General features: G+C 38.1%; 1 protein-coding gene across 1 annotated transcript in view; it reads right to left on the reverse strand.

The window, feature by feature from the left end:
- The window catches only part of LOC103696367 (uncharacterized), a 39,636-nt gene extending 31,913 nt beyond the window's left edge, over positions 1–7,723 (reverse strand). Inside the window, exons 1-2 of the mRNA XM_008777962.6 lie at positions 7,517–7,723; positions 5,513–5,613 (exon numbers count right to left, since the gene is read on the reverse strand). Coding sequence (XP_008776184.4) covers positions 5,513–5,613; positions 7,517–7,540 — 125 coding nt within the window. The 5' untranslated portion in view covers positions 7,541–7,723. The remainder of the gene's footprint in view (positions 1–5,512; positions 5,614–7,516) is intronic.
- Between the last annotated feature and the right edge of the window lie 11,839 nt (positions 7,724–19,562).

The following is a 19,562-nucleotide window of genomic DNA, read 5'->3' on the forward strand; positions in this document are numbered from 1 at the left end:
AGTGGTAGGCCCGAACAGTGGTTCTGGTGATTCAGCAGAAGTGAAACACACACTACCAATCTAAAACCTTGATATAACCAATAAAAATTGTACTTTTAATAATTTAACAGACATGTTGTTAGTTATTGGTCGATAGCAAAATCAGAAACCACCATTTAGGAAGAATGGCACATTTGTCTACTTCTAAATTGAAAATCCTGGAATCTTTTAAAAAAGAAAATGAGATTCCCCCTTACAAGTAAATTTTCTTCAAAACAATGCTATCATTCTGGAGCAGATTCAGTTGGTTTGTTCTTTATGATCATTATAATCGTCTAGACTCTCACATATTACATGTTTAGTGTGTTCTTGCATTTATAAATTGCATGTATGTTTAGACCATAAGGCATGAAGAGGCCTTGTTGTATAAAAAAGATTTCATTTGGTATATTACTTTAAAAAATGACCAAATTCAATTTATTCCCATTGTTACTATACACATCTTCTGCCTCATCTCACTTATCAGCCATTTCTTTAGCAGCCTCGCATCAGAATGTTAACTAATAGTTTCTTAATAGCATTGTACATTTGCATGTTGCAGCAAATTTAGAAATAGTTGCAAGATAGCATACAAATTAAAATATTCCCAGAGATAGCAATCTATCTTTCTATAAGATTCATCTCTTCTAACTCATTGCATCCTCATTCCGCTAAAAGTGCAGAATTTAAACCACTTCTTTGACATTCCTATAGCACTCACTGAGCATACCCCACTGACTCCTTTTCCTTTCATTCCTTGAAAATAATATCTACAAAATCATCTTATATTGCCCATAATTTGCAAAGAAGTCAGTGCCCATAATTTCAATCATATATCTCAGCCCAGATATCATAATATCAGCCAAAATTGGAATTGGGCTTACAAATAATTATTTATATGTTATTTTAGTAAATATAATATTTCTTAATCAGTTATATAATAAACTAAAAAATTATGAAATAACTAATAAATTTTGAAAATAAAATCAAACTAATAATGAGCTTTATATAATAACATAATATTAATAATTATAATGATATGATAAATCTAACTTGTACCAAAATATTAACTATGCAATAAGTTATCTACATAGTTAAACAGAGGGTAACTATCTTTGTAAAATTTAATGTTAAATAACGGCAGACAATGCATTACCATTGATATACATATATAATATTATTTAGTTATATAATTATTTAGATACTCAAAGATATTATAATTTTAAAATTAATTTAAATAATTGACATGAATATTATGTGCCAAATAAAGTCATTTTAACACAGAATTGTTAGTTTATGTCATGAAATGTTAGAAAAAGTTGCATTTTCATTCACTTAAGCATAAATACAAGGATATGCAAATAGTTAACAAAGAACAAAATATAATAATTTATGAATTGTCGTCATGAAATTATGTTAGAAAAATTAATTTATAACATAAACTATTATGTGAGTTTTGCTTTCATTTCGGTCGATGTAATGACCAAGGACTTCATCTAAAAAGGCTACTAGAAGGTTATGCGAGGACCCATGCAAGCACTTGTTAAGTTCCACATTGGTTATGTGATAAGTAGGTCTTGCATACTGTACAGAGCAAGGAACCAAAATAATAACTCTTAACTTGCCATTTTTATTAACATAGGCCCCTACAAATGGTATCGAAGCAGACTTGGTCTATGACCTATGTGGACTAGGGGCATTATAGTACTAGGCCTTTTAGGGCTAACCAGAAGCCAATCTAGGTGTTTGTAATTGGATTTATAACTGAACCTGTTGCCCAACGAGGATGTCAGGGCTTAAACAGTGGAATATATAAGGGCCTGTGAGGATATGTGTTTAGTCCAACATCATTCGTGCACTGGAGAGACCTTGGATACTTACATAGGAGAAAGTAATACAACTCCTTTCAGCTAGCCCTTTAAGTGAGGTTATAGGTCGTTCCAATTGAGATATCAAGATATCAAATTGGGAGCTTATACAGGGCCAAGGAACCTAAATGACACCTTCTAGATAAACATTTTCGGATGAGGTCCTAGGTTGTTAAAGTCGAGATATCAAGATACCGGAGTATCTTAGTTATCTTGGGTGAGATATCAATATAGAGAGTTCTAGAACTATTTAAAAATAAATAATAATTTACAGTATTAGTTTATATGAAGAAAAACATTGGCCAATGATATTGCTTTCTCGATTTAATCTCAGTCAATATTTTTGCTTACATGACAAAACATCTCTCCCAATAAATTCAAATCATCTCAACCAATACATCGGATTTTACTAGTTTATATCGACTGAGATTTTTGGGGCCGGTACTTTTGAAATCTTATATTGAATGGTGCCCGATGCTGTGAGAAACAAGTTCTTGGTCAAGATCTCGATCGAGACAAACACCTTGAGAAGAATCATTGTAAAGAATTTTCATTCTTGCAGTAATAAAACTTAGGCTCTGTCTAATTGTTAAGAAGCTAACTGAAGACAAAGTTAAGTAGAGGGGAACCTTCTTTTCTAGATCCTAGAAATGGAAGGAAAATCCAAAAAGAGAAAAATTAGGAAAACATAAAGAGCCATGATTTTCTTCATGAAGGCTTAAAATTTTCTTCTCCTAAAAATAGTAACATATTATCTTGGCCACATAGTCGTATCATGTCAATATTTCTGCTGACATAGCAAAATATCTCGCCCAATATATTCATATCATCTCGGCCAAAATATCGAACTTCATCAGTTTATATTTGCTAACTTTTAGGGTGATATTTTTGATATCACATACTGGAAGGTGTCTAGTACTGAGACAAGCCGAATTCTTAGCCAAGATGAAAACCATGAGAAGAATCGTTGAAAAGAATATTCATTCTTGTAGTAATGAAACTTAGGCTCAGTTTGATTGCCAAGAAAACAACTAAAAACAAAGTTAAGTAGAGGTGAATCTTCTTTTCTAGATCCTAGAAATGAAAAGAAAATCCAAAAAGCAAAAATTAGGAGAACATAAAGAGCCATAATTTTCTCCATGAAGGCTAAAATTTTTCTACTCCAAAAATAGTAAATTTAAAAAAAGATAATAAAATGGCAAGTGAATCAAGATAAGAACTTCTAAACCACTTACAACTTTGCACTGCAATTTTGTTGACTCAACCAGAAATAAAATTTCCCAAATTTCTTTTTAGTTCTTTTCTTTTCTTGTGTTCATTTACTTTTCGTTTCTTTCAATATCTTGGCAGTCAAATAGAATCTTAAGCATATCCTGAAAATGAGGCACTTCTAAAGATTAGAGGCATGCTTAGAGATCATTATGTTGTGTAGGTTCACTTTCATTGAACCATGTTTACAAATCTAATAATGAAAAAGCAAAATCAATTTATGAAAATCCTCATCAAGAGTATATATGGATTTCACAATAAGCTTACAATGGAAGGTAATTTTAAAAGAAAGAAGAGGTTAGCGCTGAACCTAGAATCTATTGTTAAAACAGGGAAAAGAAAGTGAAGATAACTTTTGAAGGTGAAGTTTGCACTTTTTGATAGGAGAAAGCCACGGATAAGGTTGATTGTTTAGCTACCAGGGAGCAAAACATGATATACATATAGATGACATCTGCCTCAACAGCCTCCATTATATCATTTCATGTTTTTCATATTTTGAAGAAGTGCCTTACCCCAACCATAAGCATTAAGACCTATATTAATAGAATAGATTCCTGAAAGAAAGGGAGAAGATAATAGCCACATCTACATGCTCATTTCATACTTCTAAACAAAATCAATGTAAAACATTTTACTCTAACAAAATTGATACAAACCTTCAGCAATACTCGTAGGGATATTGAAAATATTTGATATGGATTTAGGAAACATATCAGAGGCTCATATTCTATGCTCCTATTTTGCATGTTGTACAAAGTTTTATGTCAGAAGAACCCATTGAATGTCAAATTTTATTTTCCAAGTTATAGTAAAAACATACAAATTGCAATTCATATTATATCCAAGTGCTGCAAACCCAATATAGGGAACCATATCGATACACTACCAATTTGGTATAGTACAATCGGTATGGTAAGATACACACTCCATACTGAGCCAAGATCTCAATATTTTTTTCTCACTCCTAACCATGTTACTGTCTGAAACCAAGTAGTACATATCGATACTGAGCAATACAAAGCGCTTCTGCTTAGTTCAAACTAAAGTACGCGGTACTGACCGAACCGATGTACCGGTGGAGACCGGTACCGGTTCGGTACTAGTTGGAACCAGTATCGAACTAGTTAAAAAAAAAAAAGCGTGGACATGCGCGCATCTGCGTTATGCCACAAAGTGGTATTAAATGCCACTATGTGGCATTAAAAGCCCACACGAGCTGCCCCGCGTGGGCTTGCTACCCCGTGCGACGAGCCTGCGCGGAAAACCACGCACTGCGCGTGGACGCTTGGTTCGCACCACATGGAACGTGCGGGGGCGCGAGTCAAGGACGCGTTTCCCCACTCGCGCCCACGCCCCCGCGCACGGTGCGCTGCCCCGGCCTCTCTCTTTATTTTTTCTTTTCTTTTTTCCCCTTCTCTTCTTTCTGAGCCGTTCTCTTTTCTTCCCCTCTCTCCTCCTCTCTTCTCCTCTTTTTTCCCCTTCTCCCACGAGCAAGAAAGATCTTCTTCCCCGCGAGGTGCTCGGAAGGAAGAAAGAGGCCCGGTAGTCTTCTTCCCCGCAAGAGAGGTCTTCTTCCCCCCTTCGACAGGTAGTCTTCTCCTCTTTCTATTCTTCTTCATCTTCTTCCTCTTCTTCTTGCTCTTCTTTCTTCCTCTTCTTCTTCTTCCGCGCGAGTACCGGTGCGAACCGCACCTTCTTTCTTCCTCTTCTTCTTCCGCGCGAGTACTGGTGCGAACCGCACCTTCTTTCTTCCTCTTCTTCTTCTTCCGCGCGAGTACTGGTGCGAACCGGTGCGGTTTGCACCGGTACCGGGCTTGTACCGGTGCAAACCGCACCGGTTCGCACCAGTACAGGCAAGGAACCGTTCGATTCTGACCCCAAATTCTATGGCTGTACCATACCGATGCCGGCCGGTACTGGTACGATACAGGCTGAACTGGTCAGTTTAGCAAATCTTGGTTCAAACCAATACGGACTAATTTGGCTTATATACTAAATTGAACCTTGGTACCACACTGGTACCTTACCAATTACCAAAGATACTATATGATCAATATGAGGTGGTACGGGTTAGTACAGCAATCCTTGATCATATCATAAAAAGATTAGGTTGAATAATTATTAGCATATTTTCCCAAATACCAAATAGATACTAAATTTGTGAGATTCAAAACCAAATAAACAAAATATCCTTCTTCAAGAAACACAAAAGGGAAAAAATGAACAAAACTACTAGCTTAAACTTAAAAGAGTAAATTGGGGGAAAAAGGGAATTACATATTAATTTACATATGTGTGTATACATTTTATCTATGCAGAAACCAAATGGATAAACCTCCCCTTGTCCTGATTACCTTGTATCATCTTGAAGAAAATTAACTAATGCTTCTTCAGTAGAAAGGACAAGGTGCTTGCTATATAGATTGTCCTTGATAAGAGAAGCCAGCTCCTCCACCTACAAGTTTATTAATATGGAAAGTCGAAGAGAATATCAAAGTTTGCTATATAAAAACATTATGTAGAATAACAAATTCTAAGTGAAACCGAGCTTATGAACTGCAAAATAATATAATTGAAAATATACAACACACTGAACTGTGAAAAATAGTGAATTAACCTGCATTTTTTTTCATGCTTCTTGAACAAGTATTGTGCCAATAGCAATAGATCATGATGCATTCTAGGAAGAAGAGGAATGACAATAACATGTTGTGGCTTTTTAAAAAAATAATGGTGGGCATCTGTCACAAAGATATATTAAATGAGGATCTGAGGTCTTGATCATGATGCACTTGTCCAAGGCAAGTTGAACATAACTGCGGTCGAAGGCTTGGATGATCTTCAAATGGTTACTCATGTTTCAACTTTTATAGCATTTATGAGATGAAACATAGATGTTTCCTGCTGGCATATTTAGTTGTTCTATTAGGTTCATTCATAATGATAATTTGTTTGCCTACAGGCTGCCATCTCACAATCTCAATTTTATAGTTATTGTCCTTTTTATTCAAGCTAGACTGAGAGAGAATTTTAATATATAAATTAATTATTGTCTTGAGCAGCATCAAGTGTTGTCATCATCATGAGACCATCAGCAGGACCTAGCCACAGGTTAAACATTAGTTGCCACAAGAATATCTCAAATTGAACTATCCGCTTTCTTTTATTTTTTTCTTTGATACTACACCGAGTACTAATACATTATGCAACCTTTCGATCAGCAATACAAAGCCCTCCACTGAAATTTTTTGTAATAATTGGGAGCTACTTAATTTGCAAATATCATATGAACCATGACAACAATCACAGAATATATTAAACCTCCTTACATAAACCATAGGGCTGTGATATAGACTTACATATTTAGTCACCCAGCAAGCTTGACTCCCCACTGAACTGTTAATTTCATCAAAAATCCTTACATGTACAGTGACCATCATGCAAACATTTGAAGCATTACTACATAAATGCAGGGAGAGAAATTGCTTCAATTACGTCTCCTCAGCAAATATTCAAGATCTAAGCACAACTGTCATTTCAAAGACACTTATGATCACACATTAATCATCAGTCATTGGCTCAATGTGGTTAGGACCAAAAGTATGTGCCATAGTAGTCTCATGCAGGACAGCAGCAAAAGTCGACTCAGGCACAGAGAAGTGGATATCGAGTTTTTTTTTCTTTGAAGAGAAAAAAGAATTATTGGAACATCTAGAAAGTGGGTGCTGGAATCAACTTTCCAGGGCATGTAACACAACCTAAATAGAAGTTTCCTGTTCCACCAGTAAATGTCAAATACAAGAAATTAAGGTCCTTTCAAGCCAAATTCAGGTCCAGGAGGAGTTGCTTTCTAGCCTCTCATAAACACCAGCTCTGGCACCGCGATTAACACTATGTTCAAAATATGACCAATATCTACTCAAATAATTGCAGAAGCATATAATTCATCCATCCTCTCCAAAGCAAAAGCCTAACCATAACTAGGTTTTCTATTTTTTGATCGAAAAACCAGAAATTTACCAAGAAAATGCAAAATTCCAAGAGATACGTCCATTTAAGCGTTTCAATTACAAGTGAGCACCGTGCCTACCAACATCAAGAACTCAAAATACGCTTGAGAAGTCAATGCTTTCAAGAATTTAATCAACTGGATAAAAAAATCTCGTGTACTTTCCAAACCGTAATCACCGTGAACAAAAAAAAAAACAACCCAGAGCACCAAAGATTATTTAATTATTCCCACTATCATAATTCCACGGAATTCTATGACCTAATTATGCAGAAATTAAGAAAAATCTCCATTCTTTGTTTTCCAATTGGTTTGCAATCGAGGAGAAGAAAGAGGTTGCTTTGCTTACCATCGCGAACTGGGTCATCGCCATGGCGTGAAGCGTCGGTTAAGCTGAAGGAATATGAAATTTTCTTCTTCGAGGCGTTGAACGGAAGCACTCCGCCGACGGGAAAATAAGAAGAGTCCCAAAACCCTAAGGAAACCTGAAGTCCTTCGATCGCGGTACTTTGCCTTTTAACGGTTACGGTAAAATTCCAATTGATGTTACGATTACGTGGCAGCCCGCCTCGTGGGAATCGGTTTATACAGCGGTCCGAGAATAAAATTTCTACAGGGAGAAAAATAAAAAAAAATAAAATAAAAATTTAAAAGAACGAAGGTAGATGTGTCTTGTAATGTTGACAGTCTTGCATAATTAGAAGAAACTTATTATATAATTGCCCTTTCATAACCTCCATGTGCTAATCTTTTTTTTTTTTTTTTTTGGTGAATGTGCTAATCCTTATTATGAAAATTTAGATGAAAAGAATCAATATTACATATTGGCTACTAATATTTGCACCTGTTTTTATGTATATTAGGCTTAATTTTGTTAAGACCGAGATGTGAAGGTACACACAGATATTCTCCTCTAAATTGGTATCATAATAAGTGGCCCACATTTGATTAAAATTAAGTTGTGATGTATATGATAAAATGAATCTACTTGATTGACATTAAACCAAAAGGTTGACTTATCAATTTGCTCTTTTTAACACCATTAGCATGAGCATTGGTCTATGTTTGAATAAAGCACATTATATCAGGTTATATTTGCTTCACATGAGTCCATAAAAGTATTGCAGAAGAGCCTAATGCATCTTGACACTCATTCTGATTTACATACATTATACTTCACAAAAGTGTATGTTTATCATTTTGGCATAAAAAATTATTGACACTCTCACAATACTCAAATGGTGAGTAACCTTCATTCATACCCATCTCAACAACCTAGCTAAAAGGATAAGTGTCACATAGGCAAGGTAAAAGTACATGGAGATCATATGACCTTCGCTAGGCTGGATGGGGTGTGACCATGATAAATCCTACCTATAGAGATTCAAACTGAAGGGATAGAATTCGACCATGATGTTGATGAGACAGATCAAGACTTGGTCCTAATCAATCACGACCACAACGTATATGAAGTCAGATAACCGATAGGAGTGGATCGAGGCAATCAAGTCGGTCTTAAAAATAGTTCTAAGTATGGAAGACTATGTTATAAGCCGAAGTGAAAAAAGATCGCCAATATAAGATATTTAAATAGGCTAATGCTAAAAAAATATAATTATTGATCTGATAGTTGGCACAGAGCAACTATTTGACAAACATACGTAGTGAGGATGATAGTATTATTTCGATGATTAACACAACCATTGAGGGAATATCAAATTAATAATACAGTTTAACGTGATACATCACTAATGAATACGACACCCTCGATACATTCATGATATATTAAGAGAATGAGATCAAGACGTCTTTCAATGATTAACAACGAGATAAAATTTGTAATAAAAAAGTGATAGAAAACTCTTAAATATAATTCAACAAAGTTTCAAATAAAATGTACTCTTAAGGGCAAAACAGTAATTTTCATTGTTCAGGGTATGTAGCTCTATCGTGGCATACACTCAAAATTACTTGAAATATGTTTCATTGATTATATGAATTAGTCTAACCTTAAGATGCAGAAAAGTGTGGATTGAGTCGACCCCAGAGGAAGTGGAGTCGACCCTGGCACACCTTGGAACATCTGGCACACCTCTGCAAAAATGGCACGGGTGAACAGTGAGTGGAGCCGACCCCAAAGAACCTTGAGCCGACCCCAGTTTGAAGCCTCAAGAAAACAACTCTCTGGATTTTATTGAGAGGGCCGATCCCAAGTTTTCTTGAGCCGACCCCAGCTAGAGCCGACCCCAGGAACACTTGAGCCGACCCCAATGGAGCCGACCCCAACTGAACATAAGCCGACCCCAAGGATATGTGTTCAAAACCATGTTTCTGGAATTCCTAAGAGGGTCGACCTCAATGAAACTTGAGTCGACACCACTACAGCATGGGTCGACCCCGAGAAAGTATGAGTCGACCCCAGTGAAAACAGCCGAAAATACAAGGTTCTATGGTTCCTGAGAAGGCCGACCCCACTGTAGCAGGGGTCGACCCCAGAGAAGTTTGGGTCGACCCCAGAGAAGGTTGAGTCGACCCCAAGTCTAATGAACAGTAAGTTGAGTCGACCCTAGGAAAGCTTAGGTCGTCCCAGCACGGGCAAGAACATAACGGCTAGTTCTGCAGAAGTACTTTTTGAGCTTCCACGGCTAGTAACGGCTAGTTTTTCAAATCTAACGAATGAAATGTGACCAATAGAGGTTGAAAAGTATTTAAGAGACACTATTCATCATAGGGGAGTATCTTTTGCAAAAAGTTAATAGCATATTCAAGAGAAAGCAAGCTCAAGCGCTCTTTATTAAGGTTGTTCATTCAAGTCTCAAAAAGGAGGTGGTTGAGCAATCTGAGTGTGCATTCAACAGCTCCACCAACCCATTGTGAAGTGAAGTAACCTTAGCAAAGAAGAGAAGAGCATCCTCAAAGCGATAACTATTTCTCATCTCTTCTCTTAGTGTAAAATTGTTATATTTGCTCATCTAGGAGTTTCAAATTCTTTCTTCTTAATTACTTTGTAAGGTTTGTTGGTGAGCCCGTAAAACCAACGGTATAGGTTGTTGGTGAGCCCACAAAGCCAACATAGGTTATTGGTGATCCCGGAAAACCAAAGTGCAAAGATTTTTGAATTGTGAGCCCGAAAAATAATCCAACTGTAATTCGTGAGATTATAATGAATTTCCAAGGGGATGCTTGGGGAGTGGACGTAAGTGCTTAGGAGAGCACCGAATCACTATACTTCTTGTGTGTTTGCATTGTGTATTGTTCTAACTTCACTACACCCACTCAATTAATATTAACTAAACTACTCACTCATCAATTGATTTGATTAAGGGATTGAAAAATTTAGAAAAACCAATTCATCCCCCCTCTTGGCTTGTCATCTTAGGCAACAAGTGGTATCAGAGCAAGGTGCTCTCATAGTATTTGCTTATCTCACGATCAAGAGTCAAAAATCATTGCAACCCAAGTGGGATGTTCTATGAGCGAGGGGCAATCCACAAATAGACCTCCCTTATTTAATGGCACTAATTACATATATTGGAAAGCTAGGATGAGGATATTCATTCAAGCTCTAGATTATGACTTGTGGAGTATCATAACTAGAGGACCACACGCACCCACAATTAGTATAGAGGGCACAATCATTCCTAAACCTAAAATGGATTGGAATAATAGTGATAGAAGACTAGCACAATTAAACACTAAATTAATTAATGTACTTTACTGCTCACTAGATGTAAATGAATTCAACAGAATATCTACATGCTCCTTCGCCAAAGAAATTTGGGATAAACTAGAGGTCACACATGAAGAAACTAATCAGGTTAAAGAGTCAAAAATATATATATTAGTACATAGGTATGAATTGTTTAAAATGGAGTCCATAGAGTCCATAACTGAAATGTTCACTAGATTCACGGAAATCATAAATGGACTATAGAGTTTAGGAAAGTCTTATACTAACTCTAAATTAGTGCGAAAAATTCTCAGATCTCTACCAAGAGTTTGGGAGGCCAAGGTAACCGCAATTCAAGAAGCAAAAAACCTCAATACACTGCAATTGGAAGAACTTTTAGGATCACTCATGACCCATGAGTTGACCATGAAACAAAACTCAGAAGAGGAGGTCAAGAAAAAGAATACCATTGCCTTGAAGTCTACGACTCCAAAATAGGAAATTGAATCAGAGGAGTCTGATGATGAGGAGGAATATAATGAAGAAGGAATGGCTATGCTCACAAGAAAATTCAAAAAATTTATGAGAGGGAAGAAGAAATTTCATAAAAGGAAGTCCTTCCTCAAAGATAACTCGAGCAAGAAAAAGAAAAAGGACAAAGAAAAAGAAAAAAAAATGTCAATTTGCTATGAGTGTAACAAACCCGAGCATTTCAAGATAGATTGCCCGGAATTAAAATGGATGGCAAGAAAACTTAAAAAGAAGAACCTCATGACTGAATGGAGTGAAAATGAGGAGTCAAGTTCGGAAGAGGAAGATCAACAAGAGAAGCCCAAATCTGCTACATGGCCAATGACGATGAGGTAGATTCTAAACTTGAATGTGATTTTACAGTAGAAGAATTACATATGCATTTTTAGAACTTATGGAAGAACATAAGAAGCTAATCAATAAAAATAAAGTTCTAAAAGATGAAAATCAATCTCTTATCAAGGAAAAGCTGAAACTATCTAATGAGTATGAAACATTAAGTAGAAGTTCACAAATGAAATTAAAAGTCTAATTATTGAAAATTTCAAGCTAAAAGATGATGCAGAAAAATACAAATCCTTAGTGGACAAGTTTACACTTAGCTCAACTAAATTAAATATGATTCTTGATAGTCAAAAAGCTGTATATGATAAAGTAAGGTTAGGATATAAAACAAATAGAAAGTAAAAATACTTAAAGAACATATTTGTGAAATCCAAAAATGAAAATATAACTTGTCATTGCTGCAATAAAGTAGGATATAAAGCATATGAATGTAATTTTAGAAAGCTCAGCTATAACAAATTGAGTGAAAAGAATAAGCTAAAATCCAAAAAAATTTGGGTTCCAAAAGAAACATTAAGTGCTAACCCTAAAAGATCCAACATAGTTTGAGTACCTTGTCACGCCCCCGTCCCGAGATCGCGGGCCGGGGGTCGCGCCAACCGCCGCACACCCGTAGGAAACTCTCCCCACGAGCATGCAAGGCATCTAAACCAAACACCTCAATTATGCAATTCTAAAATAATTTAACTGAATAAATGAAATCTCATTCCATTGACTAATTCAAGTCATAAGGTCTCACAAGTCTAAATACGCAGCGGAATAATCATTTACCAACATGCAGAAACCTAGTTCTTAAAATAACAAAAGTCCACCAATCATAATAAATGTCCATAATAACAAATCAACTTAAATAACCCTAATCTAAGATAACTTGTGCCACAATCCTTCTAGTCGCTCTCCCCAATTTGAATCCCCAATAGATTAGTTCTCGAAATCTGTAAAACAACAAGAGATAATATAATGAGCTAGACAGCCCAGTAAGTAATGAACACTCTAGCTGATAAATCAAGCAATAATATGTGGAAAATAAATAAATATGCAGTTCCAAAGTATAAGTCAAATATTTCTTGAATTCATAAGATTCTTTTCGCGGTTTCAAGATTCTTTTACGTATTCAATTTATCATGTCGATCCTGGACTATGACCACATGTTCCCTGTGGCAGGGTCATCAACACCGACTAATCTTCTTGCGGTGAGTCCTTCAGGACAGTCAATTGCCAACGTATCTGCCCCCATTGGCGGGGTCCTCAACATAGCCAGGTCGATAGTTCAGTTTGTTCTCTATTTCATATTTCAGTTATATATAAGAAAAATCATACAATATCAAAACCAAATGTCGTTCATATCTTAATTTCTTTCAATTTATCAGATTCAACTCAACAGCCAGGAACTATGACCACATGTTCCCTGTGGTAGGGTCATATCACCGACTATTCATCTTGCGGTACCAATATATTAGCCCCCATTGGCAGGGTCCTCAACATAGCCCGACTGCAAGTCTGAATCTATTTCAAGTCATAATCTTTTCTTACATTATATTTAGTGTTCCAAACCAAAAGGTACAATGTCAGAGCAATTAAACACAATTCAAATCAGAAGCAAATACGTTCAATCATAATCATATAATATTCTAAAAAAATACACATATAATCCATGCATCAAATTCGAAATCACGAATAATTCGATTCGTAAAACAGATATTTACTTTGCCGATAAATCTAGTAAAGAGGTTACATCACTTACCTTGCGAACGCGATCCACAACAAATCTAATTAATTCTGCAAATCCCTCGCAGCACCTAATATTCAAAACCATATTTTCTTTTAAAATTCATCACAATATATATATAAAAACCTAAATTTTAACATTCTCCCAGGGCCGACCTTGCCGAAGTGTCTAGCACCCCGGGTTCGGGTTCGGATCCGGGTTCATACCCGTAAACCACCCTCCTTTTAGTTATTTACTCTTTTTTTTTTCTTTTTTCTTTTCTTTTCTTTTCTTTTCTTTTCTTTTTTCCTTCTTCTTTCCTTTTTCTTTTCCCTTCTTCTCCCGAATCCCCTCTTCTTCTTCGGCGAGACAGGGGACCCGTGAGCCCCCGCCCCCCTTCTTCTTCCCTCTCGGTCGGGCCCAAGGGCGGCCGTGGTGGCCGGCCCTGACAGCGGCAGGAGGTGGCGGAGCAAGCCCGACCACTCCCGGCGGCTGGCGGCGGCGAACAAGGCCGACGATGGAGCATTCGGCTGACCCATTTTTGGACCCAAGTTTCCGGCGATCGGCCCGCCCCAACCCCCAACACATCATGGCCAAGCATCAAGCAAGGAGAAGGAGAAGTTTACCTTAGCCCCGACGAAGATCCAGCGCCTCTCTTCTCCGGCGGCAAGGAAGAAGGAGACCACCCGGTGCCGTGGCTCCTCTCTCTCTCCCTCTCTCCCTCTCTCTCTCTCTCTCCCTCTCTCCCTCCCTCTCGGTGGCCACACGAAGAAGACCCTCCCCCCCTTGGCGTGCGGCGGCTCTCCTTCGGTGGGCTCAAAGGAGAAGAAGAAGGAGAAGGAAGCCCTAAAACAGGGCTCCTCCTTCTTCTTCGGGATGGAAAGAATCCATCCCGTTGCTGCCTCACGTGCGTTGCACGTGAGGCCAAGTGTTGGGACTGGGCCGGTCAAGTGGACTGGGCCCAGTTCCAGGGTCTCACATTCCTCCCTCCTAAAAAAAATTTCGTCCCCGAAATTTTCATACCTGCAGTTTCGAAAAGTTGAGGGTATTTCTGCTTCATTTCATCTTCCAATTCCCAGGTAGCTTCTCTTTCTGTATGATGGCTCCACTGCACCTTGACGTAAGGTATAACACGATGTCTCAAAACTTGATCTTTTCTGTCCACTATCCGCACTAGATGCTCCTTATATGATAAATCTTCTCTAACTTGTAACGGCTCAAGCTCCGTGACACTACTTGGGTCTGGTATATATTTCTTCAACATTGAGACATGGAAAACATCGTGTACACCAGCCAGAGAAGGCGGCAAGGCAAGTCTATAAGCTACCTTACCGATTCTTTCTAAGATCTCGAACGGACCAACAAATCTGGGATTCAATTTTCCTCGAATACCGAATCTTGCAACTCCCTTTGTAGGTGATATTTTAAGAAATACATGGTCACCAACTTGAAATTCTAATTCTCGTCTTCTATTATCCGCATAACTCTTCTGTCTACTTTGTACAGTCCGAAGGCGATCTCTGATTAGCTGAATTTTCTCAACTGTCTGTTGTACAAGTTCAGGGCCCAACAATCTTCGTTCACCAATATCATCCCAACAAATTGGCGAACGACATTTTCTTCCGTATAAAGCTTCATAAGGTGCCATCTGTATGCTACTCTGATAACTGTTGTTATATGCAAATTCTATCAGAGGTAGATGCTCATCCCAAGAACCCTTCATATCTATGACGCAAGCTCTCAACATGTCCTCGAGTATCTGAATGGTCCTCTCAGACTGACCATCGGTCTGAGGGTGAAAGGCAGTACTAAAAATTATGCAAGCTTTTCCAAAATTGTGATACAAATCTAGTGTCTCGATCAGACACGATGGATACTGGAATGCCGTGCAGTCTCACAATCTCTTTAATGTATAATTTAGCTAGCCTTTCCAGACCGAACCCAACTTTGATAGGTAAAAAGTGTGCCGATTTGGTTAGCCTATCTACTATCACCCATACTGCATCATTAGAACTGGAAGTCTTTGGCAGTCCTGTTACAAAATCCATAGAAATTTGTTCCCACTTCCATATTGGAATGTCAAGAGGCTGAAGCGGCCCTGCAGGTCTTTGGTGTTCAGCTTTAACCTGCTGACATACTAGACATTGTGCCACGAATTGAGCAATTTCTCTTTTCATGTTGTTCCACCAATACAATTCCTTTAAATCTCTATACATCTTAGTTCCTCCTGGGTGCACTGTATATCCAGACTGATGGGCTTCTTTAAGAATTTCCTGTTTGATTTCTAAATCCATAGGTACACAAATTCTATTCCGATACCTCAAAGATCCATCTTCATGAATCCTGAATTCAGATATATCTCCTGCTTCTATCGACTTCCGAATCTTCAATAACTGCTGGTCATTACCCTGAGCTGTCTTGATCCTCTCTATGAGTGTCGGCTGAACCTGCATATAAGCCAATTGAGTCCTTGTGCCAGGTACTCGGATTTCTAGTTCAAATTTCCTCACATCTTCCAAAATATGTAGTTGGCTAGTAATCAAAGTAGCCATATTTCCTATTGACTTTCTGCTCAAGGCATCTGCAACAAAGTTAGCTTTTCCAGGGTGATAATTTATCGTTAGATCATAGTCCTTCAACAATTCCAGCCATCTTCTTTGTCTCAAATTCAATTCCTTCTGGGTAAATATATATTTCAAACTTTTGTGATCTGTAAACACCTCGCATTGCACCCCGTAAAGATGATGTCTCCAAATCTTGAGAGCAAAAATCACAGCTGCTAACTCCAAATCATGAGTAGGATAATTTTGCTCATAAGATTTTAATTGTCTAGAGGCATAGGCTACTACTTTACCGTGCTGCATCAAAACACAGCCGAGTCCCTTTTTTGAAGCATCACTATAAATTGTGAATCCATCATCACCTGTAGGTATAGTAGGAATAGGTGCTGTAACCAATCGCCTCTTTAATTCCTGAAAGCCTCGTTCACAATCTTCAGTCCATTCAAACTTAACTCCTTTTTGAGTTAAGCGAGTCAAAGGTATAGCTATAGAGGAAAATCCTTCCATAAATCGTCTGTAATAGCCTGCCATTCCTAGAAAGCTGCGAATCTCAGAAACATTAGTAGGCCTGTTCCATTGTACTACAGCTTCCACTTTTGCTGGATCCACAGAAATCCCATCTCCGGATATGATATGCCCCAAAAATGATATCTCATTCAACCAAAACTCACACTTCTTTAATTTAGCATAGAGCTTCTCCCTCCTTAAGAGTTGAAGTACGCTTCGTAAATGTTCCTCATGTTCTTCTTTTTCTTTTGAATAAATTAAAATGTCATCAATGAACACCACCACAAATCGATCTAGAAAAGATTTAAATATTCTGTTCATTAAGTCCATAAAAGCTGCTGGGGCATTCGTCAATCCAAAAGGCATCACCAAGAATTCATAATGTCCATAACGAGTTCTGAATGCAGTCTTGGGTACATCTTCCGCTTTGATCTTTAGCTGATGATATCCTGTGCGGAGATCAATCTTAGAGAAAACATGTGCACCTTGCAACTGGTCAAATAAATCATCTATTCGAGGCAAAGGGTACTTGTTCTTTATAGTGACTTTATTCAATTCTCTATAGTCAATGCAGAGTCTCATGCTTCCATCTTTCTTTTTCACAAAGAGCACTGGAGCTCCCCAAAGTGACACACTAGGTCGTATAAAACCCTTGTCCAGTAAATCTTGCAACTGATCTTTCAATTCTTTTAATTCAGCTGGGGCCATTCGATAAGGAGCTTTAGAAATCGGACCTGAACCGGGTACAAGATCAATAGTGAATTCAATTTCTCTGTCCGGTGGCAATCCTGATAACTCCTCGGAAAAGACGTCCGAAAATTCATTCACTATAGGAATGTCCTCTATCCTTAGTTCATCTTGTTGTATATCAATTACTGAGGCCAGATAACCTGTGCATCTTTTTCTTAACATTCGTCCAGCTTGCAAAGCCGAGATAATATGAGGAAAAACAGTTCCCTGGTTCCCACAGAAACTGAATGCCGGTTCCTCCGGAATTTGGAAATTTACCCTCTTGCCATGACAGTCCACTGAGGCATGATAGGTAGCAAGCCAGTTCATCCCCAGAATGACATCAAAATCCCGCATATCAAGTACAATTAGATCCACAGGTAACTCCCTATCTATTATTTCAATTTTGCATGCCTTGCATATAACATCAGTGCTCAACATACCACCTACTGGTGTCTCCACATAGAACTTGGTGGTCATAGATTCACACAATATATTATGTGTTTTGATAAAGCTTGAGGATATAAATGAATGTGTGGCACCCGGATCAAATAGGACATAAGCATAAATATCGAATACGGGAATAGTACCTGTCACCACTGCATTAGAAGCTTGTGCATCCTGCTGTGTAAGTGCGAACACCCTTCCTTGAGTCTTTGGCCTCTGGCTTCCTTCCATTGCCTGCATAGATTTAATCTCGTTTCTTTGTGGGCAATCTGCAATTTTATGACCTTTCTGTCCGCAATGAAAACAAGAACCTGTAACCCAGGGACAATTTGCAAATTCATGATTACCGCCACATCTTGAACACTTTCCATTCTCATTTTTGGGATTTCTATCTTTATTTGGCTTCTGAGCTGGATTCTTGAAATTCTTGTTTCCCCCTTTAAATTCAGCAGGTCTGTTTCTTTTCTTTTGGTTTCTTTCTCTTTCAGCAAAAGCTTCGTTGACTTCCCTTTCAATGATTAAAGCTTTATTCACCACAGCTGCATAGGTAGTCAACTCATAGGGTACCACTTGCTTCCTAATTTCAGTCTTCAATCCCATCTCAAACTTGTGCACTCGGTCTTGCTCATCCTCTACCAATTTCGGAACAAATTTGGCTAGTTCTGTGAATTTGGCTTCATATTCGGCCACTGTCATGCCCCTTTGCTTCAAATGGATAAATTCTTGTTCCTTCTGTGTCCTGACACTCCGAGGAAAATATTTATCATAGAAGGCTTTTCGAAATTTATCCCAAGTGAGAGGTTCCCCATCATGCTCAAATTTATGCTCCAACATCTGCCACCAATTAAATGCTTCTCCCTGCAACATGTATGATGCAAACAGAAGTTTTTCATCATCCCGGCATCGTAAGACAGCAAATATTTTTTCCATCTCCGTAAGCCAATTGTCTGCTTCCAAAGGTTCTGTAGTCCCCTGAAAAGCTGGAGGAGCCAGCCTCTTAAATTCAGCTATGCTGTTACGATGTTCACACTGTTCCCCTCGTCCTTGTTGAGGCTGTGTCTGGAGCAACTGTGCTTGTTGTTGGAGCAACTGCTGTTGCACCTGCTGTTGCATTTGCATGAGGCCCACCATGGTCTGCATAACCTGGCTTAAGCCCGGTTCCTGTCCCGTTTGAGGGTTCATGACTCCCTCCTGCTGAGGGATACTTCCAACCCGTTGAGGTGTGCTGTCAGCATGCCGGTTCGGTGTCTCATCTGCAGCACTAACAGTAGTCTTTCTCGCCCGACGTTGAGGCATCCTGACCTATATACATCAAATAACAGCAGACTCATAAAAAGAAAGCTCACCGAATTAAATTTTTTTTTTTTATTATTATTTTTATATATAAGAACAATCATCACATTCTTCACACCTAACGTCCCAATGTCCCTAGTGTCTACCCACCTACACTCATATCGTGTATGATTCTTTGTCTTAGATTCTATCCAAGTCCGCTCTGATACCACTTAAGTTGTCACGCCCCCGTCCCGAGATCGCGGGCCGGGGGTCGCGCCAACCGCCGCACACCCATAGAAAACTCTCCCCACGAGCATGCAAGGCATCTAAACCAAACACCTCAATTATGCAATTCTAAAATAATTTAACTGAATAAATGAAATCTCATTCCATTGACTAATTCAAGTCATAAGGTCTCACAAGTCTAAATACGCAGCGGAATAATCATTTACCAACATGCAGAAACCTAGTTCTTAAAATAACAAAAATCCACCGATCATAATAAATGTCTATAATAACAAATCAACTTAAATAACTCTAATCTAAGATAACTTGTGCCACAATCCTTCTAGTCGCTCTCCCCAATTTGAATCCCCAATAGATTAGTTCTCGAAATCTGTAA

This window comes from Phoenix dactylifera, chromosome 4 (assembly GCF_051530095.1).
Source record: "Phoenix dactylifera cultivar Ajwa chromosome 4, Ajwa_hap1_PhDact_Kaust_v1.1, whole genome shotgun sequence".
Lineage (NCBI taxonomy): Eukaryota > Viridiplantae > Streptophyta > Magnoliopsida > Arecales > Arecaceae > Phoenix > Phoenix dactylifera.